Genomic DNA, 26,217 nt, shown 5'->3' with positions numbered 1-26,217 from the left:
AATTAGCCGCACAATGTGCGATAAACAACTAGAATGTGGGGATCCCTAAGATCCCCACAAAATGGATCGAAGATGATATTTTTTCCTCACAAAAATCAATTTTAACACGGCTAAATATATCGAGTGTTATAATACAAGTAATTAAATATTAAAAAAACAATTTTAATTACTTATATTCATGGCATATTGAAAAATTTCTTATAAAGTTAGTTTTTTTTTTTAAATTGTATTTTACTTTTTATGAAAATCTTTAAATATATATATATATATATATTTTTGGAAAAAAAATCTTTAAATTAATTGAATTTAGAGAAGGGCAAGAAAATAAGGGTAGAAGAAGAAGGAGAGAGGGCTAAAGTTGCAGGGTGGATCGGGAAGACGCAACGAAAACCAGCAAATACTCGTCGTTTCGTCGCTCGAATCCACTGTTGCAGTTGCAGAGGACCTCGTAGGAGAGCTCCTGTAAATATAATAAGAGAGATTCATACAAAGCAAAGGCAAAGAGATGATAACGCGATCGAATCTGGCGGAGCAGTTGAGAGAGTATCAGATTCGATCGAAGCATGACTGGGCCTCCGTCTCCTTCTTCTCCTCCACCTCCTCCACTCATACTTTGTCAAGGTTTCAACCCACTCCCTTCCACTTTTCCACGATTTCTGTTTAATTTCTCCATTAATCTTTTATTTATATTATCTTTGCTTTTTGATTATGCGATCTACATGCTGAACAATTTGGGAGAAACATTAAATTTTGCTCTACTTTAGATTTGATAATTGCTAATTATTTAAATTGAGGGTTTTAATCACAACTTTAGGCTTTAGCTTCGATTCGAGGCCTAATTCCTGTCGTTTGAGCTCGATTTAAGGAAGGGGTACAATGTCAGAATTCTAAATAAAAGGGAAAACAAAATGGTGATGAAAATATATGCGTTGCTATGGTGATTTTTTTCTTTAAATTTGGGAGTGGCTGGATTCCTATAGATGCTTAGGTGCTCAGATTGTCGATTCATCTCAGGAAGTGATGTAGGATAATAAGAAGAGATCCGGTTCTGGACCTTCCGGCCTTCCGCCAGAGAGACTCAAAGACTATGAACATGCAGACACATGTTTAAACTCCATTTATTTCTCACGAAACTAGAAAGAATCTCAATTCATCACCGTATGAACTTGGCTTCTGCATCAGCGAGGAACTTTACACAGATTGTTGTTATGCGTTCTCTGTCCGAACATGGAAATGCATTCTAGTGAATAAACTTCCCATAAATAGCAGGTTTTAAGGAGAAGCAAGAGAGGATGAAAAATGAAATGATTTTCTCGATATGATTGAATAATGATTACAGAGAGGTTTAAATGGGTTTGGACATACAAGCTAACACTTGTCCCGCTCAGTTAACAATATCTAACTAGCTAATTGTATTGACTGAAACTAAACTATAACAATTAATTAACTAACTGCTAACAATCGTTGATTTTGCTGATCATCAGAAGATTCAGTTTGTGAAGAAGATGATGTGTCATTAGGGTTATCTTGGATAGTGATTGCATTTAGGTGCATGCTGCTTTTATGTTGTCTTTGATTCTCTTGATGTTCTCTAGTCTTTTGCACATAATGAACTTGGTTAGAACTTACCCTTTTTGATAAATGTAGAAGTATTGTGGTTGTGCATATTTCTCATACCGATATGTCAGAGACGTTACCATTGATGCTAATTTCCTTTTTCCCAACTTATGGATGCAGGGTGGATGTAGTGCTCTTTGTAATATGGGAACTGGTAATCCTAGCTTTCTTGGTTTTTTCGGCAGTTTCTTTATATTTTAGGCATATGCGACTTGCTTTTGTCTTAGCATGTATTGCAATGCTCTTGCTTTTGTGCATAAAAGTTACAAAGCAAGTGAGATTGGCTAGGAAAAAGAAACGGAGGATGCTTCTTCCATTATCTATGTAATACTAGATGAGGGGCACGCACTACCCAACCTTATCGTGTAAATCTTGAAGAGTCTTGGCCATTGCATTTGGCCTGTATCCTCTTTTTTGGTGTATTGGGATGTGTAATCATTGCCTTTGAAGATTAGGTGAAAAACTGATGTGATTGCTGTGGAAGATGCTCATCAGAGTGGCAAGTTGATCGATCAAGATATGAAGATTTGGTTAGTGAGGGGAGGAAAGGTTAGTTGACCATACCGTTTCTTCTGTTACTACCGAGAATATTTTGTTTTTACCAATGATATAGTGATGATGTTTGCATTACTTATCAACAATACAATGACATAAGAAACCAATGAATGACATTTCAGATGCATATACCCAAAGTGTTATTTTAGTGTTTGGATATGCAGCGTGAAGTACAATTATTTTAGATGTCAGAACACTTGTTAATATTGTTGCTTCCTTCTTTAAGATCACCGTTGTGTATGTTCCCTTATAAGCCAGTGGTTATAGGACCAGGACAAAGTGAAGGAGTCATCGGTTGATAGTTAAGGTCGAGAGTGGGAGGCTCCTTGGTGGTGTTGTTGCCTCGGTTATTTTTCAGGCTTGAAGAAGTGGACTTCTATTCCGATCGTGACTATGTTCCAAATTGCTCCGGTGATGATTAATATGCTTAGGACTATCCCCAAGGCTCCGAGTACCCAGTTAAAAATTGTGCTACATTTACAAGGTTTCTTGATCAATATCCACATGAAACACGGATACGCCAAGGTGATTGGAACCGCAACTCCTCCGATGAGTCCTGCTAAGCTGGGCAAGAAGGGTAGTGCAACAGATATAAAAAATGCAACGCAGCCGTAGAAAATCCTAAATCCGGAGCGTAGCCACCGCGGACAAGGTTTGTTCATGCTGCTAGTGAATCTGAATTCCAGATTGTCGAAAACCGGCATTGCATATATTTGAAAGGAGCTTAGACTGTTAACCACAATAAGCATGCTCGTCAATCCTAGGACAAATTTTGATGTGTCGTGTCCGTGGTATTTGTTCAAAGCACCTAACATCCCTCCACTTGAAGGTATCTGCAGTACACTTCTATACGTAAGTACGACCTTCAATAATCCAAATAAATCCGGGCAGAAAAACATGCGCTAATTTCAATTTAGTCAAAAGATGTTTTGAATAGTAAGACAATGAACAGAATGTCGTGTTCTTACGAAATTTCCGTAAGCCCAGTAGCCGCCAATTGCCAGGGGAAACAAACACAGTGCTATGATGAGATATGCGAACTTCACTCCCTTCCACATCGGCAAACGCGAAGGCCTCTTACTGTTCGAGGGCATGGTTCCCTGCGAATATAACCTGAATGTGATTATTTTTCAATTGAATAAAATATTTTCGATATATTGACAAATAAGAAGCTTTTAAGGGAAGAGATTCCATTTAAAAAAAAAAATAAGGGCATTCTCTTAACCGTTGGATTTGGTTTTAATGATTAAGAGGGTGTTCCCATTTTTTTTGAAAAATGGAGATCTCTTCCCTTAAAGAGCTTGTTGACAACTATATCAATTATATTCACGGTTTCGACCACATGCATGTGGAGAAACTTCGTGTGTATATACATAACCTTTTTAATTATTAGCTCATTTGAAACTACTTTTAAAGTGACTAAAAGTACTTTTAGAAAATTTTTTTTATTTGAAAAATATTTGAAGTACTTGTATATCTTTTTCCTAATGCTTCTTCCAGGAAATATTTCAAGTGTTTTTCTAAGATTTACTTGCTTTTTAACTAAAGATTGGTTCCAAAATATTTTTGATCAATTTAAAAGCACTTCCAAACGAGCCTGATTACGTACCTGTATTTCAAGCACAAGGTTGTGGCCTCTAAAAGCAAAGATAGTGATCCCAAGCGCATTTAGGACGCCAAAAACGGTGGCTGCATCAGATTTTGTTTCCAGCGGCTTATAAGAAATACCGTTGGGTCTATCTTTAGTGACAGAAACCACCCAAATGAGTGTGCAGTAGCTTACGGCGGTGATAGCTCCAATGAGGGAAATTCCAGCTATTGAGTTGAGGTTAGGAAGCTGAGCGAGAAGAATGGCAGTGCCGGTGAACACCAAGTAGCACTCTATCGTTGACAGTGGACTTACATGGCGGCATGTCTCACCGCACACGATTTGGAAAAATATTTTCATTGTCCCACCTCCGATTATGATCAGGGTTACACACGTACCACCTGAGAGGTACATGATTGGAAACAATGCCAGAATTTTCCCTAGCTTCTCACCTGCAACGAATACATAAAAAAAAAATAATAATAATAAAAAGGGAACGTTTTGCGATTAATATTAAGAGAGAATTAGTTTACACACTCTAGCTTAATTACAGTTTTTTGAACAATTATTGAACCACTATTTGATTGGTATCTTTTTTAGGACCTTGCAAGAACCACTATTTCGTAGCAGCGAGTGTTCGATCAGTTAATATATCAGTATATGTATGTGTGTATATGTATATATATCATGCATGATTAATTACCAAAAGCTGCCATGGAAAGTCGAAGGTATCTGCTGTAGCGCACTCCCGATTCGGATTCGTGCAGTTGTATCAGTAACCAGAGAGTATAGAGCTGCCACATGAAAGCCACCGAGAGACATATAATTCCCCATGCCCTGCAATGCATGCACATATACACATGCAGTTAAATTAGTTAAGCATATGAAGAACCAACAAATTAATTACACATTAAGGATCATTTTGGTCTATGCATATTAATAATACGTAAATAATTATAAATATCATAATTTAGAGAGAGCCAATTAATTAATTAATTAATTGAACTTACCAGCCAAGAGTAGCGAAAGATAAAGGAAGAAGGAGGGCTGGAATGCCTATTCCGGAACTGAGCGTGTGAAAGGCGGAGTAGAGGGCATTTCCGTTTCTGGACTCGGTGATGGGCAGCCATGCGTCCTGAGGATCAAGCTTTGTCAAGTGTCCAACTTCTTCTAGGTAGCCTCGCATGCTTGTCATCGCCTTCTTCATCGGACTCGCCAAAGGAGTCGCCATAAAACGAGAAACGAACGGACTTTTAGGGGTCATGTTTGGATTACTCATTGGGCTCGACTTCACTTCCTCCACCTCATCCATCTGATCCTGCATGTTCTGATTCGGAGGGTTCCTCTTTACTGTATATACCAAATATATATTTTGCTGAATATATATAGCTAGAGAACTGAGACGCCGACAAAAGTAAGTTAGATGTGGCTAGGGACTTGGGAGGTGGTTTCTGATCATTTCTTTTTGGAGAAAAAAAGGTGGGGTGGGGCCATGGGATCGGTGGATCATGATCCAAGCATGGACTGAGACGATGATGAGCATATGATTTATTTCCCTTTTTAATGTGATCTTATAGTATTGTATAAAATTTATATATATTTGAAATTATTTATCTTTTTATGTTGTACCTATATTGAGCATCAATATTTGTGCTTTGTTACTTAGCTCATGATTTACGTAGGAGATAAGGAAACCCTTAATCTATAAAAATGATCTTTCACCCTCATTTTGGAGATGACAAATCCTAGTCTGTCTAGCAACAAGCCTCTATGTATAATATAACCCGCATCTTACATAATGAAATCCGAATCTGCACCAATATAGACGCAGCACCACTTGAAGTGAACAACGATATATCTTCGTGTTCTAATGCGTATGTGTGATTTACGGTCAGATTCAATTGGTCTAAAATCGACCCAATTTTTGCATCAACATTTTATTATCAAATATAATCATCTCTTTAAAAAGTTTATTTCAAGTTTAGAAGAGAAGAAAGACTTTGAGTGAAATTAATGGGAAGGTAGGAGGAAAATGAATCCATAATTTACACGAGTGAAATTAAGCTTTGGTACTTGTGAGGATTGAGGACCAATTAAGGCAAACGTGGGAAAGATGTTTAATTCAAAGTTCAAACTGGAATCTTTTGACTGAGTTGGCTTGGCTGCTTTGCATGTTATTTGTACTTTCGTTGTACAAAGACTTCGGAGAGGAGAATGCATTCGTGGTTGACCAACACTTTTCCTTTTAGCTAGAGCCTTGTCCGTTTGCTATCATACCACAACCACTTTGCCAATTGCTGAGTGCCACTGCGCTCACCAAAAGGATTAAGTAGAGGGATCTTGGGGATCTGTAAATCGTGTCTATTTATCGTACATCGTGTGGTTAATTTTTATCAGGTATTATTTGTATTTAATTTTAAATAAAAATATTTAAAATAATTTCTGACCGCATGATGTACGATAAACGTACACGATTCATGAATTCTCAAAATCCATACAAAGAGGATCCGGATTCCATGATCCATGGCAATTGTCCATTGGCAATTGGCGTGGACATCATCCATCACTCTTTGTAAATTTACTTTTTAAATCTTAAATTCTGTAGTGCTAACACTGCTCACTCACAAAGAAGCAAGTCTTGCAGAAAAGATGAATTAGTGTTATATGTATGTATGTATGTATGTATATGCATTGCAACCTTAATGCAGCTAATAGCACGCAGGGACGTAGTGAAATAGTTAACTGAGCGAACCTTGAGATTGGATTCATCGTTGTTGGAAATTATATATTATAATATGAAATATTGTAATATATAATTAATAAATTAATTGAATGAAAAATATTGTTAACCAATTTCTTAGAAAGATTATGTTGTTTAGGTGTATTTCCTTGATAAGTGATGTATACTTATAGACGAAAAGTTACATATCTTTAATAAGTAGAAATTGGATTCTATATAAACCCATGAAACCATTGGTATTACATATAAAAAAATTAGAGTTAATTTTTACTCTTGAGAAATAAGGTTTCCCCACTTTGTTTCTCTTATGTTTCATGTGTCAAATTCCGAGTTGTGTCTTGAGAGTACGGAATATATAAAGTTCGCCAGAGTCCGAAGATTGAAGTGCTTTGACTTCGGATTATAGATTGTTGAATCCTGGGAGATGGACGCCTACCGAACTACAAGCACAAGAGTAGGGGCGAAATTCTATCTTTAGGACATTGCATTTATGCAAGCCTCAATCTCCAAGTTTGTCGGTTATTCTAACTTTCTCTCTAGTTGTTTATATTAATCTCATATATAATTGATGTTGTAAATTTCTTTATGATTATTATCATTGAAATTATATTTTTATTTTTCATATTTTCTAATATTGCTTCAACAATTATTAGTCAAAAATTGGTTTTATTGGATATCAAATCAATCCTGTTCGTTAATTTACTATAAATTGTAATGAATTGGGTCCATATGCATTATGCATAATGGGAACTCCACTCTCCACACCACATAATATGACATAACCCTTATTCATTCTTCAAAGGCGACACTTCTTTTCAGCAGCAAATGACATATAGAGGCATGCATGCGTGCATATAACAGGGCCGGTTTGGCTATATATATCTGGTCATTCATTCCCTTGTGAAGTTTCTTCGAAGCCCTCCTCGTTTGCCTTTCATTGGCTATCACTAGATGCTTAAAGGAAGCCTAAAGCGACTTCTCATCTTTATATTCTTACCCTCTTTAATTTTGGCTGTTGTTTTCATTTGTTTTATTCAATCTCAAAAACAAAAGCAAATGACCAAAAAGTTGTGAAAATCACTTCCTTTGTAAAAATGCCTTAAGCTATGGCATGACCTAAAGAAGAGAGGTGTATTTGCTTGATACATGGACATGGACATGGTGGTATCCCTTCGTATCTCCGTGTCGTATCGTGTCGTATTCTTTGGTAGTTATCCAACAATTCTTCTTCTTAATTGACGTATTCTGTGTCATATCTTATCTCTGTATCCGTATCCATGTCCATACAACGTAGATTTGCTTCTACTATTATTCAGATGGGGATTGATTTCATATGGTTTTCCCTTTTTGTCATTTGTAGTGACTTTGTTCAATTTCTGTGTATTTGCTTAACAATTCCCCCACAACCACACACAATCATTCGGAGGCTATGATTGTAATCATCAATATAAACACCTAATCTGGGGAGAGACGGTTGTTTGAATTGGAAGGATTGGAGCTTGCAGGTTACCTTTGAACCCTATGTTTACGGCAATATCAATGTGTTTCTGTCTTGATGTTTTCGGAAGAAATAAAAAACGATTTATTTAGTGTCAAAGAACATACATACATAGATATCTGAAATACGTACGTTCCCAATACTATTGAGGCTTAAAAAAGCTCACTTGAATCCCGGTGTCAATGACAACATAAACTCCAGCAGCTATGAGTATTATACAGAGAACTGTGCCCAAAAGTCCGAGTCCCCAATTGAGGCACCACATAATGCTATATTTCTTGGGCTTCTTAATTTTCAACCAAAGCAAGGAAGGATAAACAAAGGTAATCGGGATGGAAATCCCTCCTATGAGACCGGCAAAGCTTCCCAAGAATGGAATCGCCACTGCCACGAAGAAGCAGCCGTACCCGAACATGGCGCGGGATATCGAGCGGAGCCACCACGGGCACGGCTTGTTCATGCGTTTGATGTATTTGGATTCCATATCGTCAAACATTGGCATGCCAAAGATTTGGAATGAGCTAACCGCATTGATTACCACAAATAAGCTCGTTAATGACAGAACCCACTGTGAAGTGTCACGTCCATGGTACTGATATATTGCAGTTAGCATCCCTCCATTTGGCGGTATCTGTTTCCAAAAACAAAACAAAAAAAATGCTAAAAACGATTAGTCAATGTTCATTCGACATTGTCGTACGCATTCAAATAAAAATAGCTTTATATCCTCCAATCTGCAAGATGGAAATTGTTATTGATAATTAGCACTTCAAAGTAGTTGTTAGGCAGTATATAATATCAGGCCCTTTATATAAAGGGATTTCTATTTTTTTTTTCAAAAAATGGGGATTAAGTGTGAGGCTCATTTCGCATCGAACTTCAACAATCTGAACCGTCAATTTTGTAAGTCTTGATTCTTAGATCATTTTTGCAAAAATTCAATTCAATCCGAAACTATTTGCTTATTTAATTATCAAGATAAAATTTCATTGTTTCTTCTATAACAAAATATTCGTTAATTTCTTTAAACCCAATTAGATGTCTTAAACATTTCCAATTTGGCTAATATTTTGCAAGGATGATCTATGAGATGCAACTTGAAAAATAGACAATTCGGATCATTATAGTTCGATGTACGTAGTGTAGACCTTACAACTAATCCTTATTTTTTTATAAAAAAAATAAGGATGCCTTTCCTAAAAGATTCTATATAATATTATACATAATAACTTATTCAAAGTGCGGATAGCAACTCTCATAAATTTATAAATTTACAAATGTTACCATGTGTCCGTAGGCCCAATATCCTCCAATTGCCAAGGGAAACAAGCACATTGCGACCATTAGATAGGCAACTTTTACCCCTCTCCACATTGGCACATGAGATGGTTTCTTCTCACTTGAAGGCATAGTTGCCTGCATAGCAAAGAAAACATGTAGTTTTGGACCAACTTATTAATTTCTCAAAAGCAGAGGCGTTCGATTGCTATATATCTTGTTAATTACCTGAATTTCAAGGATAAGATTGTGGCCTTTGAAAGCGAAAGCAATAATGCCAAGAGAATTGAGGACACTGAAAATCATAGCGGTGTTGCTGTTTTCTCTTTTTGGATCGTAAGAAACGCCGTCCAGCCTTCCCTCCGTGACCGCGACGAGCCACATAATGGTACAATAGCCAATGGCAGTGATGGCACCAATCAGAGAGACACCTGCAATGGAGTTCAAATTGGGGAGCTGAGACAGAAGCACGGCGGCGCTGGTAAAGACCAAATACCACTCGACGGTGGTGAGTGGCTTGGCGGTGCATTCGTGGCCACACACGATTTCGAAGAAGAGCTTCATGCTGGAGCCGCCAACGATAATCAAGGCGACACAGGTGCCGCCCGAAAGGTAATAGATGGGGAAGATAGCGAAGATCTTGGCCATTTTGTCACCGAAGGTAGCGCGGAAGAGTTGAAGATATCTGCTGTAACGCATCCCAGTTTCAGTGGATTCATGAAGCATTACCAAAAGCCATAGGGTGTATAGCTGCCATATGAACGCCACTGTCAAGCATATGGTCCCCCATGTCCTGCATGCATGATCAAAATCCACTTATTAGAAACTTGTCAGTACGATCCTCGCACTACTGCTATCTGCATGATATCATCAATCGATCCGCTGATGTTATAATTTGTGAATTTTGTTGATTAGTATTATATATTAAGTTCATGACATATAAACCTTGTCGTTCAATATTGATATTAGAACGTGGATTAGTAACATAAGATTAGTGTGACGGTTGTACTCAAAAACTTTATACGTAGTAGGCAGGTACGTAAAGGTGAAATTACCAGCCAAGAACGGTGAAGGAGACGGGGAGCACAAGGGCTTGCATTCCAATTCCAGAGCAAAGGGTATGGAAGGCAGCATAGTAGGCATTGCCATTCCTTGACTCGGTGATGGGGAGCCAAGCGTCCTGAGGGTCGAGCTTGGTAAGTCGGATGGCCCTTCGAATGGGGCTACCAAGAGGTGTGAGGAAGTTGGGAGTGCGAGACATCCATGGGGTAGCTCTACGGGCAGCAACGTTTGAAGGCACTATAGAGAGCAGAAGGGGCTTTTTTGACATGGATGGCGAACTAAATGCACTGCCCTCTCCCTGTCCCTGTCCCTCTGAGGATGATGACTGCATTGGAGGTGCCTGCGCCGCGACCACACTATCATGACCATCAACATGATGATCATGGTGTTTCCCTTGATCTTCATCCACGCGGAATATTTGATCATCGGAAGGGGCGTCGATTGTAGTGGAAATGTCTTCGACTGTAAATTCATCACTACCACTCATCTTTCTTGGATTCTGATATTCCTCCATCTAGTTCGATACACAAGCCAAATGCTATAGCTTGATTATATAGGGTACCGAATCAACTGATGGATCCAAGTCTTTTCTTGCATATATGCTAATTAGTAAAGTGGGGGAGTTGATGGTGATGGTGATGTTCATTAATTGGTGGTTGTGGGTCGACAACTGCTTTTGACCGGCTCCTGCTTTTTCTGGGATCAACACCCGCAAGGATTTGACATTGACTATTATGCATGCCTTGATCAATTATTTCCTCAAAGGGTATCCTTTCCATCTTTCTAGTTAGCTAATCATGCAATGTTTATTTTAATTCTCGAGTTAAGTGTATATGTGAGGAAGGTCGTTTCCGGTAGACTTGGACTGGGTTGCCGTTTTCAGAGAGTCCCGCTGCAATACTTAATTTAATCACTAATTACCAATCGGATTAACACCGAATCTATACGATAATTCTCACAAGGTCAGACTGTTATTCTTGGAGCGCCTCAATTAATTGGTAGACCAAGAAGCTCACAGTCATCATGAGTGGACGTCTTATGTAGTTATTTTCCTTGTAACTTCCTCGATGGAATTTTCTCCTTTTTTTTTTTGACAAAAATTTGCACTAAATTACAGATGAGAATTCAGCGGCCTTCCAGAAAGTTTGAAAATGGGGGCAATTAACAAATTGATGTGATTTCTCCCCCCTTCTGGGATTAGAAAAATGCGTTTGAAATTGTAGGCACTAGCATTATTATTTGTAGCTAGTTTGTTTAGGAATGGGGACTGATTGACACAAAGGGATTCGCTTGCAAGATTTTCAAGCAAACGCGTTCATATATTTATATGCATAATGTGCATAATGCATGCCTTCTAGTAGATAAGACTCGGTATATTTACTTATTTCATTAGAGCATCTTCAATAAAACGTTTCAAGTTTGATATTTATCTCTCATTTTATATTTCGAGAGATGTATATTTTAGTTTTATTCCAGCGTGATAAATGTAAATTTTGTATTTCATTTATTTTTCTTTCTGAGTCTAGCGATATTCACCTCCAAAAGATGCAAAATGCCAATTCCAAAGCATTTTCCATCTCCCATTATAGATGCCACAATGATCATCCAAATTCTCTTGCAGTCTGGATGAGATCCTTTCAGAGAATCTTGCCAGATGGATTCTTAGGCACGGAATCTATAAATGCCATCCTCCTAAGGGCTGATTTGGTATTGATGTGTTTTGAAAAAAAAACTGTTTCTGCTGTGCTATGAAAATAAGCTGCAGAGTGTTTGGTAAACTTTTTTGTAAAAGTGTTTTTGAAAAAAAAAAAAAAACAGTACTATATTGTTTAATAAACTTTTATGTAAAACAAATGTGAAAAAAAATTGGTTTTTCAAAGTTGAATTTTGCAGTTTTGTGTTTTTGGTTTTTTTTTCATCCAAAACTGTGAAAAAAAACTGAAGCTGAATGTTTACCAAACATAAAATCATTTTTTTCAGAATCACTTCAGTACCAAACTATGACTAATTCTCTTGTAGGGAGCCATCTGCTTGCCCACAAACTTCATCACTCCGCTCTCGTTAAACTGCTTCCGGCTTTTCTTACCACATATGCCATTGGATACTGTCCAACCTTTTCATCTGGAAATCTGCCAACAACAACACATACATACATGTACGCATTGATCATCCAGTACTGGAAAAGCATTACTTTGACATAAAAATGGAAAGCTAAGAAGGGAACAGTCTTCCACCAAAACCATTAAATCAAGTAATTCAAGCCTTTAAAATTTCATAGAAAAAAATTATTAATTTATTATATCTTTTAAGAAATTAAAAAAAAACATGAAATTTTAAAAGCTCATATTACTTGATTTGGTGATCTTAATGGAAGAGAATCGGAGAGAATCTCTGGACAACTTACGGTATAACGGCAGCATCAACAATTTCTGGATGCGTGAGCAGCAAAGCCTCCAGTTCAGCAGGGGGCACCTAAATCATTGACAAAGTAATATTTTTTTTTATCAAATTACAACGTGCTTGTCGTTGATGCCTTTTTGTTTACTTTTCTTTCGATAAATAAATTCATAACATATTTTCATACTATTTTAGGTGATATTTAATGTGGATAGTTATATTATTTAAATTAATCAGATTTTTAAATTTAGTTTATTGTTTAATAAACTAATAATTAAAAAAAAAAATTAATTAAATGATAATTGTGGTATACGAAAAGTCCTTCTTCTTCATTTCCTTGAATTTTGCAAATTTTTCAAATAATATGGCTGTCCACATTAGATGTCATCTAAGGTAAAATAGAAATATAGTATAAAAATATAGTATAAATAACATTACTCATTTATATTAGTGTTCCATTATTATGGGTAATGGAATGTACGCAGTCAATCTGGCTAAAGAAAATTGGAAAGGCAAAATGTCATAAAATAGTGGGACGCACGTTTTCCCACTCAAACAGTTTTGCATGAGGGCACTCTAATTAACTCAATTAAAAAAAATGCAATTAAAATAACATTACCAAGAATTAATGCATTTTATTTTTCACACTTTAACATCAACAACATTACAATCTCATATCATGACTGGAATTTTTGAAGATATAAATTTATGGAGAATTTTGAAACAGGAATTGTGTTTTTTGAGAGAAATGTTAGCAAACTAACAATTATGGGAGAGAAAAAGATGAGCATATTTAGAGCGTATTTGGTATTTTATTTGAGTTCAAGATTTTTAACTCAAAAACTGTTTCTCAATTCACAATTCAAAAATTTGTTTGGTAAGCTTATTTTGCAAAACTTGAACTAAAAAATAACTCAAAAACTAGCCTAAAATATGAGAACAACAAAAGTATGTTTTTACTGTTTTTTTTTTCTTCTTCACGACACCTACAAGACCTTGGAGTCGAGACCCGACACCAAACATCAATTGAGAGTAATTGACGGTAATGAGAGATATGTTTCCGGCGACTGAGATATTTTCTTCCCACCATCCCTGACCCACTGTCCTCTCACTCTAATCACCTGCAAGCCCCAACCTTACCTCTCCACCATTACCAAAGCTTTATTTCAAACTCAATTTGCTCAATTTCAATGGCAACGTTTGAAATTAGCAACCCACCACCATATATGTGAACAAAACTCATATGAAGACAACATGATTTCATAGTATGAAGTGTGAAATTGAGAGTTCCAAATCAAGTCGTCCAGATATTGGGTCTTGGTGAGTATTTTCTGGGTGGCTTCTTGGATCTCGACCCAACCTTAATATCCTCCCTCAGCCATTGCCATCTAATGGTTTTGTACAGACAAGTTTTTGGGTTATGTAGCCTAAATCCTTGAAGATTTAAAATAGTTTACAGGTTAGATACCAAATAAGTTTTTGGGTTATAAAAAAAAAAAATTGTTCTTGAGAGAAGTTCATCCAAGTTGTTTTTAAGAATTATAATTTTTTTTAGTAGGATATCAAACAGGCTTTCCTTAAATTTTCAATATTTTTTCCCTTACATCTTCGGAGTTTGGATCTCTTTTTTTGTTTAGTTATAGATCAAATGTTGAGTTTGCTCGAAAATTTTTCGTCGTCGTTTGTGTAACTAGGAACGATGATTATCAATTTCATGGTGAAAGGAAGACTAGTATACCGGGGAGAATTTTTGTTGGAGTTTCTGCATTTTGACAGGGAGGCGAGAGAGTGGGGAGGAGAGAATATATTATTTAATTTCACCTCTTTTTTTAAACTAGGCAAATACTATATATTTGCATTACAAAACGATTTATTTTTGTGTTTAGTTTGATATCTAAACTAAGTCATTATGTATTTTATCTCAAATTTTCGCTTGTATCAAAAGAACACCATCACACTATCTTCGAAAAATATAATAAAAAATTATGTTTTATTTAATTTTATCTTGAAAATAACGAATCTGCAACCAGTTTATTTAACTTATTGACTCTATCATTTGTCAAGAAAGAAACTTTGCTTTCTATGGGCCTGTATTGGGCTAATGCTGATTCCAAAATCTATGAATTCATCTTGAAGCTGGGCTTGCAGCAAAACTAGTCAAGCGAAGCCCACGATGGGAAATAGATTCGTCGTCATGGACTCATGGGAAGCAAAAGTGGGTCGGGAATAATAGAGTTGTTATCGGGTCTGGAGCACTCCTCGATTGAGAGAGATTTCAGAGTGTAGGGGTAGCTAGCTCAAATAGAGACGGAGAAAGAGAGATTTATCGGCAAAGATGGGAGGAGGACACGGAGAGGGCATAACATACAAGGGAATCACGGTGCATCAGCCAAAGCGGTGGCACACCCTCACCGGCAAGGGCATGTGTGCTGTGATGTGGTAAACTCCGTCGTACTCTCCCTATTTCGTCTGTACATTAGCGTGGTGAGGTCAAATTTCTGTTATTTTGGATCTGCCTGCCGTGTTGTTTTTATCTTGTCTTTTGTACAATTTATAATGTTTTCGGAATTTCGGATTCATGTTTAGGCATCGATTGTTAGGAACGTAGACCTGAAAATGCTAATAGGAAGAAATTGCAATTCATTCACTTGAATGTTGGGATTCAATTTGGGGATTCAGGCAGCTCAATACGTGTAGGGGTCGATTGGTTAGGAACTTAGACATGATGAATTTAGAATTCTCTTAAAGGTTGGGATTCAAGTTGGGGATTCAGGCAGTTGAATAGTTGTGGAGATGAAAAATCAAGGATTTCTTCTCAGCCGAAATTGACTTAGGCAACATTTGGTTGATGAGTAGCTTATATAAAGCTATACTATCAAACATTACTTTGTATCTTTTTCTTACCGGTAAGCTTCCGGACCAATTTATGGTTTTTGTGGTGCCTTCGGCATAGAGGACAGGTTTTTGTGGTGCTTTCAATACGAGTTGGAGTCATGGGATAAAGTTTTGAACCTTGGACAGGTTTTCTATTGGTGTTAACCTTGGTTCCTGCATGGAGATAATGCAGATTGAATGGATTCAACTTAATAATTTTTACTAGTAAAAGTGCCAAGATATTTGAATCATGTAACCACGGTAGCTTACGGTTTTGTTTAAATTTTGATGGATCAGGTTTTGGGTACTGTACAGGGCCAAGAAGGATGGTCCTGTAGTTTTGGTAAGAGCTTCTCTTATTTTGACTTTTCTTTGCAATTTTATAAGCTCATGTTACTCACTTTCTTATTATGTCTTTTAGGGTTGGAGGCACCCCTGGGAGGGCCACGATGATCATCATTAGGTACGGGTACAACGACTTGACCACCACTTATTAGATACTTGCATGATCCACTGTATTTGATTTGCTTCATGTGTACTTTCTTGCCTTTGATCAATTGTGACATTTGTGGAGTGGGGTTTGAACTCATGAACTCCTATTTAGAGTAGCTTTTGGCTACCAACTGGGTTTGATTAGTTGTTACCATGCGTACACACTGTTCATCGATGATTATGTGCCTTTCATTTTAAGGTCTAGGCTTAGTAGTTCAGGTTTCTTTGAATGAAGTAAATACTGAAAACAAGGATGTTGCCCAAATAGAGATCATCACGACAAGTTAGTTTTGGTTTGGTTTGATTTATGTTTGTTGATACCCTACTTCCCCTTGGTTTTCATTTGAAGAAAGTGGCTAGTAATTGAGGAAGTCCATGAGTTCGAGGACCAGTGCCTCTTTATCTTTATTTTTGGGTGTTCTCAAACAGACTTTAAAGTTTCTGTAACTAATTTTCCGCATGGAAGGAAATGTCGAAAGAAATAATTGAACCGTGCCCTTACCGTATTGTTGCAGGGATCGTGTGGAAGAGCCAAGAGTTGATAACATAAAGGGCTTATTCGGCGGGATACTAGTGAAAGCGTAAACGGTGCATCTTTCTTAATTTCCGTTTAATAAAGTGATTGTGAAGAAGAATATTGTGATGCGAATGGTGTTGATGACGTCAAACTCCGTTTCGGAATGCTAAATTTATGATGCTTGTATTGTGGTGCCCTTTTGTTTCATTTTGGTTTCGCTTGAATTTTTCTGCAACTGAAGTTCCTCCGGAGGTGCAAAAGAAATCATACAGGCATACGTGTGTCATAAAGCAAATATTGAGTAGGTAAAGAAGTTATATGGAATGTATGATAGGAGAGTAGAGTGCATGACATTGCAGGTTGGTTGATTTTACTTTTGACTTGAGTTGGAGATCAATTTTGCACTTGGGAGGAGTTGCAGGTGTATGGTCGCCCAAAAGGCCCATACGCACAGTCCGATTCAAATAAACTTAAAGCCTCATCTCCATCTCATATCAGTTCAACGCTATACTCTCTAGTCTACGCTAGTGAAAAAATCAACGAGAAACTTAATAAAAACGACAAATAATGAAGGAATGGATGGCATATTGAACACGTAGGCGCAACCCAAGCAACAATCATTTTATGGTGTCGTTTCGTTTGAAAGCAGAGAGAACATAATCAACACGCTGGTTGAATCAAAATCCAAGAGAAAAAGAAAAAGGACAAATCAATTCACAGCTCCCAGCTTGCCACGATTCATGTATTTTAGACTCTTTTTCCCCTGTAAAGCTGAATCCACGCCAACAATCATTTCCCCTCTTATCCAATCTAACACCAACACACCTATATCAGCAAACCCAAAAAATAAACAGGAATAAAAAATCGTAAGTAATTTCGAAAGAAAGAAATAGCTGTGTTTTTATCCCACACCAACAGATAACAGCACCCAAGCCATGGCTTCCACCACCAACCCTTTGCTCTTTTCCAACTTCTTCGGAGCCACCACTGTCCTCCACTCTCCGCCCACTCCTAAAACCACCTCCAAATCCAACTCATCCCTCCCAATTCCCCTGCCCTTCTTCTCCAAGCGAAAGCTTTTCGCCACCAAAAACATCTTCAACTCTCAACCCCATTCAGAGCCGTTAAAATCCGCAGCTTCCCAAGCCACTTTAGCCGCCCTGCTCTTCTCCTCCCTCACCCCACAAGCCCTAGCCATAGACAACACCCCCACTCCCACGCCGCCACCCGTACTCCAACCCCAGCCTTCCAAACCCAACGCCGCCTCTCCTTTCTCCCAAAACCTTCTCCTCAACGCCCCTAAGCCCCAATCCCAGGTCGCCACTGACCTCCCCGAAGGCAGCCAATGGCGCTACAGCGAGTTCCTCAACGCCGTCAAGAAGGGCAAGGTCGAGAGAGTCAGGTTCATGAAAGACGGTTCTGCCCTTCAGCTCACTGCCGTCGATGGCCGCCGCGCCTCTGTCGTTGTCCCCAACGACCCTGACCTCATCGACATCTTGGCCATGAACGGCGTCGATATTTCCGTCTCCGAAGGTGATTCAGGAGGTGGGCTGTTCAATATCATCGGCAATTTGTTGTTCCCAATCTTGGCCTTTGCCGGATTGTTCCTCCTCTTCCGGCGTGCTGGAGGAGGCCCAGGAGGGCCGGGCGGGCTGGGCGGGCCCATGGATTTCGGTAGGTCCAAATCCAAATTCCAAGAAGTTCCGGAAACGGGGGTGACTTTCGCCGATGTAGCTGGAGCTGACCAAGCAAAATTGGAGCTGCAGGAGGTAGTGGATTTCTTGAAGAACCCAGACAAGTACACCGCCCTCGGCGCCAAAATCCCAAAAGGATGTCTTTTGGTGGGCCCACCTGGTACCGGGAAGACCCTTCTGGCTCGCGCCGTGGCCGGCGAGGCTGGGACGCCGTTTTTCTCGTGCGCGGCTTCCGAGTTCGTGGAGTTGTTTGTGGGAGTGGGGGCGTCGAGAGTGCGGGACTTGTTCGAGAAGGCCAAGTCGAAAGCGCCGTGCATTGTGTTCATTGATGAGATAGATGCGGTGGGGAGGCAGAGAGGCGCGGGGATGGGCGGCGGGAATGATGAGAGGGAGCAAACTATTAATCAGCTGCTGACGGAGATGGATGGGTTTTCTGGTAATTCCGGTGTGATAGTTTTGGCGGCAACCAACAGGCCGGATGTTCTTGATTCGGCATTGTTGAGGCCCGGGAGGTTTGACCGACAGGTGACCGTCGACAGGCCTGATGTTGCTGGCAGAGTTAAAATCCTGCAGGTTAGAACAATTGCCTAGAATCAGTACTAGTTTATCAGTCTTAATTAGCATGAAATCCATTTACATATCTGCTTAAGCAAATTATATGTTGTGTAAATTGAATTTTATGCATGCTTGTAAACCATTGTGGTTTGCACGGTTGTTTCGAAATTAAGTGTGGTTGAAGGTGTTTTGCTAGAATTGTACACTCCATATTCTCTCAACTGAAGCATTTTCGAATGGCAGGTGCATTCTCGAGGGAAGGCGCTTGCAAAGGATGTGGACTTTGACAAAATTGCAAGGAGAACACCTGGTTTCACAGGGGCTGATCTGCAGAACCTGATGAATGAGGCTGCCATTCTCGCAGCCAGACGTGATCTCAAAGAAATAAGTAAAGACGAGATTTCCGATGCTCTGGAGCGGATCATTGCAGGACCCGAGAAGAAAAATGCTGTTGTCTCGGAGGATAAGAAGAAATTAGTCGCCTACCATGGTATATACTATATAGAACACGACCAGTTCTCCCCCATATCCAATATTAACTTGTGATTTGCTATTATTTGGTTTGGATTTTTAATTCGTCCATTACGTGATTGTTTTGCAGAGGCGGGGCATGCTCTTGTTGGTGCATTGATGCCGGAATACGATCCTGTTGCTAAGATATCCATCATTCCTCGTGGCCAAGCCGGCGGTCTAACCTTCTTTGCCCCCAGTGAAGAGAGACTCGAGTCTGGACTATACAGTAGAAGCTACCTGGAGAATCAAATGGCTGTTGCCCTTGGTGGAAGGTTGGTTATACAAACTCTTCAGTTTAAACTGCTTTCAAACAGTCTAATGATTCTTCCCTATTGAATTTGAGCTGATATTGAAGTCTAGTGTATGTATATGAGAAATTTTGTTCTGACCCCATTGTCCTGCCGTTGCAGAGTTGCCGAAGAAGTTATCTTTGGTCAGGAGAATGTGACAACAGGGGCATCTAGTGATTTCATGCAAGTGTCAAGGGTGGCAAGGCAGATGGTTGAGAGATTTGGGTTCAGCAAAAAGATTGGACAAGTCGCAATCGGTGCTTCTGGTGGCAATCCCTTCGTAGGGCAACAGGTAGAGACTATAATCGAATACGGTCGTTTATTCACTGTTTAATCAAATGCCTGTGGGATACAATCATACAAGAGAAGTGATAGAAGCTATTTATTTGAATTTGCAGATGTCGCCCCAAAAAGACTACTCCATGGCAACTGCTGATGTGGTGGATGCAGAGGTAAGGGAATTGGTAGAGACAGCTTATTCAAGGGCCAAGGATATCGTCACAACTCACATCGATATCCTCCACACGCTTGCCCAGCTCCTCATGGAGAAGGAAACTGTTGACGGTGAAGAGTTCATGAGCCTCTTTATTGATGGAAAGGCTGAGCTGTATGTTGCTTAGTTAGATAGACACCCGAATCGAGCAAATTCATTATCCATGTATTATCCGTCTCACAGGAGCAAATTCATATATTATGTATCACTCCGCGACATCGCAAAACTGTTGTATTATAAGTTTCATATACACAAGTACACATTAAGAACCAATTAATTATTCAATGAAAAATTAGAGGAAAAGAACTGCGCAGCAGTTGAAACACAAGATACAAGCATCTCCCTCTACCTATATATTGCACACGTTTGGGCTGAAACTACTCTCTTACCCCGTTGCACATGATAACCCTACATTTTTGTTACAAGTTACAACAGCTGGAGCAACTTCAATACAACAAAAATAATTACAGAGCATTTCAGGGTCCTCTTCTCTCATATCATCTCCCTCCCCGATGTCTTTTTTCTTCTAGGGCAGCAGCCTCATTCAGCATGTCAGCTGCATCCTTGTGCATATCTAGCTTGGCAAGAGCAACCGCCTGCATGTAAAATGCAGTGGACCAGTCAGGGTGGACACATTGTGCTTGCATTGCATCTCGGAGGGCAGCATCTGGCTGATCACAGAGGAGATAACATAGGCTTCTTCTTGCATACACCGTAGGGGAAACCATAGTCCCAACATCTATGAACTACAATATCAGTTAGAATGAAATTAATGAACCATAACAAGGGGAACGCTGCAGTAAAATTAAGATGGCCGTAAATCTAAACATCATGACATGAATTATCATCCCCTTATAAATCCTCTATAATGTATGAAGTTCTGCACAGTTCAAGAAGACAATGTACCAATTACAAAAACTGCTTAAGACTCTAATATGAATAATGTTTTTCTCAACATCACGATCGGGATCTCATTTATCAACAAACTTCCAGCAGCATTGTCCTTTGTACTATGAAATCATGCTAATTCGACACTCATTATCTAGGGGAGAAGAACTGAAGTGCCCTAATCCCTTGTGCATGAAAAACGTATCAAGTTAAAAGTTCTTGACAAGAAATGGAGTACTTTCCCTTAGGCACTACCCATTCTCAGTACATTGCAGAATAAATACCTGGGAATAGCAGTCTATTGCAGATCTAAAATCTTTGTCACGAAATGCCAAGTCCCCACGTTTTCTTGCCTCCAACATATCTTTCATTTGCTGAGTCCATTCTTGGAAAGACAACTAATGCCAAAGACAAAAACTTTCAGAAGGGCAACCAGAGAACCATCTAAACCTACTTTTGCACAATTCAATTACCTCATTGCTTCCTTCATCATCTTTATAGTGTATCATTAACAAAATCTGATGGATGGCCGTAAGGTCCATCCTTGAACAGGCATCACCCATGGCAGAAAGAGGATGTTGTGGAGTTGGAGGTGCTTCCTCGTGCTTGGGAATTCCCAGCATCACATAAGAAGGAACCTACAAAGCATCATCACCATAAAAAAAATGCTGACCAAGCATGTTTGGGAAAATTTAAAGGTACTTAAAATTGCTGTCATGGTAATATTTAATAGAAAAACTTAATAACAGATCATTGCATTCATGTGGGGAAAAGGCAAGAAGACTTACATCAGGTTTATTTTGCAATGGAGCAACCGTTACAACAAGGTCTTTGATATTTGGTCGCTCCCTAGGTTCATATTGCAAACATCGTGAGGCAAGATCAAAAACCACAGTTGCTTCTTCAGTTGAAAATTTTCCCTCCAGATGTGAATCCATTAAGAGAAGAATGTTTTTGCCCCGAATCATATCAAGAGCCTGCATCAACACAAACATCAATTATAAGGAGATTCTGTTTATCAAAACCTGCCTACATATTTATACTAAGAGATTGTCCGGGCAAAATCAGACGAATAGAAGAATAAAAGTATAAAACTATGATCCAAGCTACAAGCTGGTCTTCAACATCAGTGTCTTGCGATCAATCACAACCAAACTATCGGAAATTCAGTATCAATTAATCTTAATACATAATAAATAATCATTACAAGAAAAGGCAACTTAAGTGTGCAAAACGTTTTTTGAGTACATGCAACTATATTTTACTACCACACCTCGCTAAAAACAAGCGTTTCCCTAATGCCGAGTACTAAACACATACAAGCAAGAGCCACTTTAACAAACAACTCTTCTGTGATCATACAGAATCTGGACTTCTGCATAACTCAAATAGCAGAAGCACTGCATTTTAACTATTAGATTATGGGTCCATTCCAAACTGACTGACTGGAGAACAAGTGCCTGGCGCAGTAAATACTTACATGACCAGGAGGGATGTGTTTTCCACTTAGAAGATCCAAAAGGACAGTCCCAAAGCTGAAGATAACACTTTCTGGAGTCACCCTTCCTGCAGCATCAATATATTATAGTTGGTATGGAAGGCACTTGTCAAAGACTTCATTGAGTCCAGCAGATTGTAAAATATAACTCCTGACTCATACTATCTTACTCATTGACTCGGCCATAGTTCAGTTTATACCTCCCTAAGGTGTATAAAAAGTGGTATAATAAATAATAATATGATTTAAGGAAAATAAGCAATTACCATTTCTTAGATATTCAGGAGGTGTGTACGCAAGATTAGTGCTGTAACTTTTTCCATCCCTGCTATTTTTCATCAATCCAAAACATGAAAGCCGAGGATCACCATTCTGCCAACAACATCCACAAAATTACCACTCTGATCTCATACAAATCCATGTAGTTATCATATAAAAAATCTTAACACAGAAAGAAATATGTCTACTTATCAAAAAAGGGCCACAATGATATGTGATTAAAATTATCTCACTTCTTGTAAAAACTGAAAAACTAAATAAACAAACTTGGGAAAGGAAAATTGAGACAGCACCTCATCAAAGAGAACCCTATATGCATTTAAGTCATGGTACAATGGGCGGCCTTCACTACTGCAGTAATCCAATGCTTCGGCAATGTTCAGAGCAACTCTTAGTCGCATAGCCCACTCAATGGTCTGATTCTCCCCTGTCAAGAAAGTGTGAGATGAATTTATATCGGAACCCTGAACCACTTTGAAAAGCTATAGGCAATAAATTTCAGACGTCAGTTGTCAAGAATATGAGAATGGGAAAAGCAAAATAGCAGTCACAATTTGAAATGAAAATAGCACATGTGTAGATAATGAATCAGCTTCGTGAGAGTGGTTTGAGATTACAATATTATGCTCAAGCAGAACAAATGCATTCTTAAAAGCGAGGAATGTCCCATAAACCAATATCTTATGTAAAAAAAGAGAGAGTTATATCTTTGCAGAACTGTCAACAAATATATATTGAAAAGTTTGAAGTTTCAATTGCATGGCTTTTCACATTACATATCGACGGTAGACAGTGGATGCAACCAATTCGTATCGTTGAAATGCAGTGCAACTTTAAAATAGAGGGTGTTCCTCCTCATATTTCAAGCAATGTGTCAAACATGTTCTCATTTCTCGTGCAGAAAAGAAAAGCCAAGGATTGTATGAGAAACAAAATCATTGACAAAGATAGGAGGCACATACAGTGGAAGAGATGTTTGGCAAGGGTATCATTAGGCATGTACTCCGCCACCAGCAGCCTTTCGTCGCCGTCGCAGCAATACCCTATCAAATTGGCAAGCCTTTTGTGCCTCAGCTTCCCAACGCCCCAAGCTTCATCCTGTTGCCCCAAAGTTCAAATTTCTCAATTCAATTGGAAATGGAAACCCTAACCACAATTCCCAAAAATTCCCTAATAGAGGGATTATAATAATAATAAAAATAAATAATGAATGGAGAAGAAGAGAGAGAGAGAGAGTGATTATATACGGCGAATTGCTTGGGGTCAGGCCAGGCCAATTTGGAAAATTTCTTGACGGCAATCCAACGACGGTTATTTTGGTTCTGGAGGCGTCCCTTGTAGACGACATTGGGGGCTTTCTCGCCGCTCTCGGAGACGATGAAGTCGGAGCTGAAGTTATTTGTGGCGCTTTTCAAGTCGGCCAGCGAGAATTCCGAAAATCCCGGCACTGCTCCAGCTCCGGCGGCATCGGTTCCACCGTTGGACGGTTGAGGAACGCGGTTGGTGGTTGTGGCGGTGGCGGTGGCGGTGGAGCTGAAGGTGTTCAAGGGGTGGTGCTGGTGTTGGCGTGCATGTATAAAAGACGACTCGCAGCACCCCATAACTCAGCTGAGTTGACTCAGTGCCGCGCCTCAGCCAGCTCTTGGTTTAAAAACATGTACGTGCGTATAGTAATAATAAAATATATGCGGACTGCCGAGGGAGAGGAAATTGGGTCAAAATTCTGGAAAATACGGAGAAAGATGCATGGAATTGTGTATTTGTAAATTCTAATGAGGAGGAGTGTTTGCGAGCTGCAGCTTTCTTTTCCTTCGCATTGCTAATTTGCTTGCTTGCATCCTCCCTCTGCACCGCCAAAAACCTCTCTCCCTGTATTCGTCTGACAGTTGAATTGTCCTTTCCTTATCATGAATAGGGATGGACAAAATACGCATGGATTTGACTAATCACACTTACCCGTTTATTTAAAATTCACGGTTACATTTATAGGTAACCGTTTCGACGAACAAATGGTTATGAGTATAACCGTTTATTTATGAAATTAAAATGGACGGTTATGGGTATTACTCAAGGTTATAACGAATATTCATCAGTTATGGGTATTACATGCGGTTATAATAGATATCCATTTACCCATTTAATTTAATATATGTAAAATTTTAAAAAAAAAATTATAGGCCGTTGGATTGGTTATACCCATTTAATTTAACATCGAAGTTCTGTGGTTGAATTCGTATCTGATAGTTTCTTTTCCCGTGTTTATATGTTTCTAAGGCTGGAAGAAGTTTGATGCTTTGTGTTGTCTAGTATATTACCTGGCAATGTACTGAAAAAAATGCTTTATGCTATCGAATGATGAAAGTATTTGTCATTTTACTAGTATGGTGGTATCCACCTGATAAACTTCTGTAGAATGGATCGATGGTTGAGTTACAGTAAGTAATTTACGGATTCCCGATTTGTTCTAAAATTCCGAAACAATTTTAGGATTTTTGAAATTTTGATTTGGGATCGATCTTTAAATTAAAGACTTGCTTGGGTCTAGCAGAAAAAAATCGTTCGTAAACTATTATTTTAATTATTAGAATTATATGATGACTTAAATGATTAAAATAGAGAAATGTATGCTAAAATGTACCTATAACGGTGTTTAATTATCAGAAAACAAAAATTATGACAAAATTTTCTTTTGTAATTTTCAAGTTGTTAAAAAAAACATGTAGACGGATGAAAAAATGGGTAAAAAAAGAACAAATGGGTTCAAAAATGAGTAAATGGTTATGGTTAAATGAGTAAACGGTTATAGTTAGATGGGTACATGGTTATGTGTATGGTTAACTGTTTATAAATGGTTATGGGTATGAGTATAACCGTTTATGCAATTATCTAACGGGTAAACGGTTATGCAGGTATAAACATAAACGGTTACAAGTAAATAACCGCGATTAGTCCCTCACTATAACTGTTGCCCATCTCTAATCATGAAGGGCATTATGGTAGTTATCTCTTTACATCTCTGCGCATTTTTTTTAAATGCTACTGTCAGCAGATTTTATATACCATATTTGTAATATCTCTTTAATAAATATAAAATCCCTATTTGTTGGTTGATCCTATATTTATTAGAGAGATGATACATCTACAATGTAACATAAAAAATGTGATAAATGTAACAATATTCTTTTCTTTTATCACTAATTTTTTTTGTATACACATGATATTTAACACTTCAGTAGATTTAGGCTAAAAGCATCAAACAATAATTTGGTATCAAATATATCGAAAATGTTAGGAGATTATTTTTTATTTCTATAAAAAAAAAAACGATATTGTCTATATTAAGATCATCTCCAACCTTTGGGCTAAAAGCCAAATTTTTTAGCCTCGAA

General features: G+C 38.4%; 6 protein-coding genes across 6 annotated transcripts; 3 read left to right on the top strand and 3 right to left on the bottom strand.

Annotated features, from left to right (window-relative positions):
• The first annotated feature begins 305 nt into the window (after positions 1-305).
• Positions 306-2,041, top strand: LOC137717981 (uncharacterized). Its single transcript, XM_068457510.1, has 2 exons — positions 306-621; positions 1,738-2,041. The coding sequence occupies exons 1-2, from the start codon at positions 506-508 to the stop codon at positions 1,943-1,945; spliced, it is 324 nt and encodes a 107-aa protein (XP_068313611.1). The 5' UTR covers positions 306-505; the 3' UTR covers positions 1,946-2,041.
• A 396-nt stretch (positions 2,042-2,437) lies between these two features.
• LOC137717982 (lysine histidine transporter-like 8) lies at positions 2,438-5,099 on the bottom strand. Its single transcript, XM_068457511.1, has 5 exons — positions 4,771-5,099; positions 4,464-4,597; positions 3,782-4,212; positions 3,141-3,272; positions 2,438-3,005 (listed from the first exon to the last, which is right to left on the bottom strand). Exons 1-5 carry the CDS (start codon positions 5,082-5,084, stop codon positions 2,520-2,522), a joined length of 1,497 nt encoding a protein of 498 aa, XP_068313612.1. The 5' UTR covers positions 5,085-5,099; the 3' UTR covers positions 2,438-2,519.
• A 2,962-nt stretch (positions 5,100-8,061) lies between these two features.
• LOC137718517 (lysine histidine transporter-like 8) lies at positions 8,062-10,888 on the bottom strand. The gene is made up of 4 exons (XM_068458072.1): positions 10,332-10,888; positions 9,505-10,069; positions 9,283-9,414; positions 8,062-8,629 (listed from the first exon to the last, which is right to left on the bottom strand). Exons 1-4 carry the CDS (start codon positions 10,850-10,852, stop codon positions 8,141-8,143), a joined length of 1,707 nt encoding a protein of 568 aa, XP_068314173.1. The 5' UTR covers positions 10,853-10,888; the 3' UTR covers positions 8,062-8,140.
• A 4,071-nt stretch (positions 10,889-14,959) lies between these two features.
• Positions 14,960-16,804, top strand: LOC137717321 (NADH dehydrogenase [ubiquinone] 1 beta subcomplex subunit 2). Its single transcript, XM_068456632.1, has 4 exons — positions 14,960-15,174; positions 15,907-15,952; positions 16,031-16,072; positions 16,617-16,804. The coding sequence occupies exons 1-3, from the start codon at positions 15,071-15,073 to the stop codon at positions 16,070-16,072; spliced, it is 192 nt and encodes a 63-aa protein (XP_068312733.1). The 5' UTR covers positions 14,960-15,070; the 3' UTR covers positions 16,617-16,804.
• Positions 16,805-17,425: 621 nt separating this feature from the next.
• LOC137717317 (ATP-dependent zinc metalloprotease FTSH, chloroplastic) lies at positions 17,426-20,491 on the top strand. The gene is made up of 5 exons (XM_068456629.1): positions 17,426-18,885; positions 19,111-19,357; positions 19,469-19,652; positions 19,791-19,962; positions 20,069-20,491. The coding sequence occupies exons 1-5, from the start codon at positions 17,554-17,556 to the stop codon at positions 20,288-20,290; spliced, it is 2,157 nt and encodes a 718-aa protein (XP_068312730.1). The 5' UTR covers positions 17,426-17,553; the 3' UTR covers positions 20,291-20,491.
• LOC137717319 (serine/threonine-protein kinase BSK1-like) lies at positions 20,423-24,703 on the bottom strand. Its single transcript, XM_068456631.1, has 9 exons — positions 24,076-24,703; positions 23,791-23,926; positions 23,122-23,255; positions 22,816-22,921; positions 22,532-22,617; positions 21,840-22,028; positions 21,525-21,689; positions 21,336-21,449; positions 20,423-20,909 (listed from the first exon to the last, which is right to left on the bottom strand). Exons 1-9 carry the CDS (start codon positions 24,427-24,429, stop codon positions 20,661-20,663), a joined length of 1,533 nt encoding a protein of 510 aa, XP_068312732.1. The 5' UTR covers positions 24,430-24,703; the 3' UTR covers positions 20,423-20,660.
• Positions 24,704-26,217: the final 1,514 nt, after the last annotated feature.

The sequence above is a fragment of the Pyrus communis genome, chromosome 15, assembly GCF_963583255.1.
Source record: "Pyrus communis chromosome 15, drPyrComm1.1, whole genome shotgun sequence".
NCBI lineage: Eukaryota > Viridiplantae > Streptophyta > Magnoliopsida > Rosales > Rosaceae > Pyrus > Pyrus communis.
The sequence above is the reverse complement of the archived record's forward strand: the minus strand, read 5'-3'. Positions and strand labels throughout refer to the sequence as shown.

Bases quoted from the DNA above. Each gene is read 5' to 3' on its own strand.
- LOC137718517 (XM_068458072.1), bottom strand. From the start codon at position 10,852: ATGGAGGAATATCAGAATCCAAGAAAGATGAGTGGTAGTGATGAATTT. The intron at 9,415-9,504 runs GTAATTAACAAG...TTTGCTATGCAG, and splicing joins ATCTTATCCTTGAAATTCAG to GCAACTATGCCTTCAAGTGA. The intron at 8,630-9,282 runs GTAACATTTGTA...TTTTGGAAACAG, and splicing joins ATTGGGCCTACGGACACATG to ATACCGCCAAATGGAGGGAT.
- LOC137717982 (XM_068457511.1), bottom strand. From the start codon at position 5,084: ATGCAGGATCAGATGGATGAGGTGGAGGAAGTGAAGTCGAGCCCAATG. The intron at 3,273-3,781 runs GTACGTAATCAG...TTATATTCGCAG, and splicing joins ACCTTGTGCTTGAAATACAG to GGAACCATGCCCTCGAACAG. The intron at 3,006-3,140 runs GTAAGAACACGA...AGTGTACTGCAG, and splicing joins ACTGGGCTTACGGAAATTTC to ATACCTTCAAGTGGAGGGAT.
- LOC137717321 (XM_068456632.1), top strand. From the start codon at position 15,071: ATGGGAGGAGGACACGGAGAGGGCATAACATACAAGGGAATCACGGTG. The intron at 15,175-15,906 runs GTAAACTCCGTC...TTGATGGATCAG, and splicing joins GGCATGTGTGCTGTGATGTG to GTTTTGGGTACTGTACAGGG. The intron at 15,953-16,030 runs GTAAGAGCTTCT...TATGTCTTTTAG, and splicing joins AGGATGGTCCTGTAGTTTTG to GGTTGGAGGCACCCCTGGGA.
- LOC137717317 (XM_068456629.1), top strand. From the start codon at position 17,554: ATGGCTTCCACCACCAACCCTTTGCTCTTTTCCAACTTCTTCGGAGCC. The intron at 18,886-19,110 runs GTTAGAACAATT...TTCGAATGGCAG, and splicing joins GCAGAGTTAAAATCCTGCAG to GTGCATTCTCGAGGGAAGGC. The intron at 19,358-19,468 runs GTATATACTATA...ATTGTTTTGCAG, and splicing joins GAAATTAGTCGCCTACCATG to AGGCGGGGCATGCTCTTGTT.
- LOC137717319 (XM_068456631.1), bottom strand. From the start codon at position 24,429: ATGGGGTGCTGCGAGTCGTCTTTTATACATGCACGCCAACACCAGCAC. The intron at 22,922-23,121 runs GTGCTGTCTCAA...TGTTGTTGGCAG, and splicing joins ATAGGGTTCTCTTTGATGAG to AATGGTGATCCTCGGCTTTC. The intron at 21,690-21,839 runs GTAAGTCTTCTT...GATGCTTTGTAG, and splicing joins CATTGCAAAATAAACCTGAT to GTTCCTTCTTATGTGATGCT.
- LOC137717981 (XM_068457510.1), top strand. From the start codon at position 506: ATGATAACGCGATCGAATCTGGCGGAGCAGTTGAGAGAGTATCAGATT. The intron at 622-1,737 runs GTTTCAACCCAC...TTATGGATGCAG, and splicing joins TCCACTCATACTTTGTCAAG to GGTGGATGTAGTGCTCTTTG.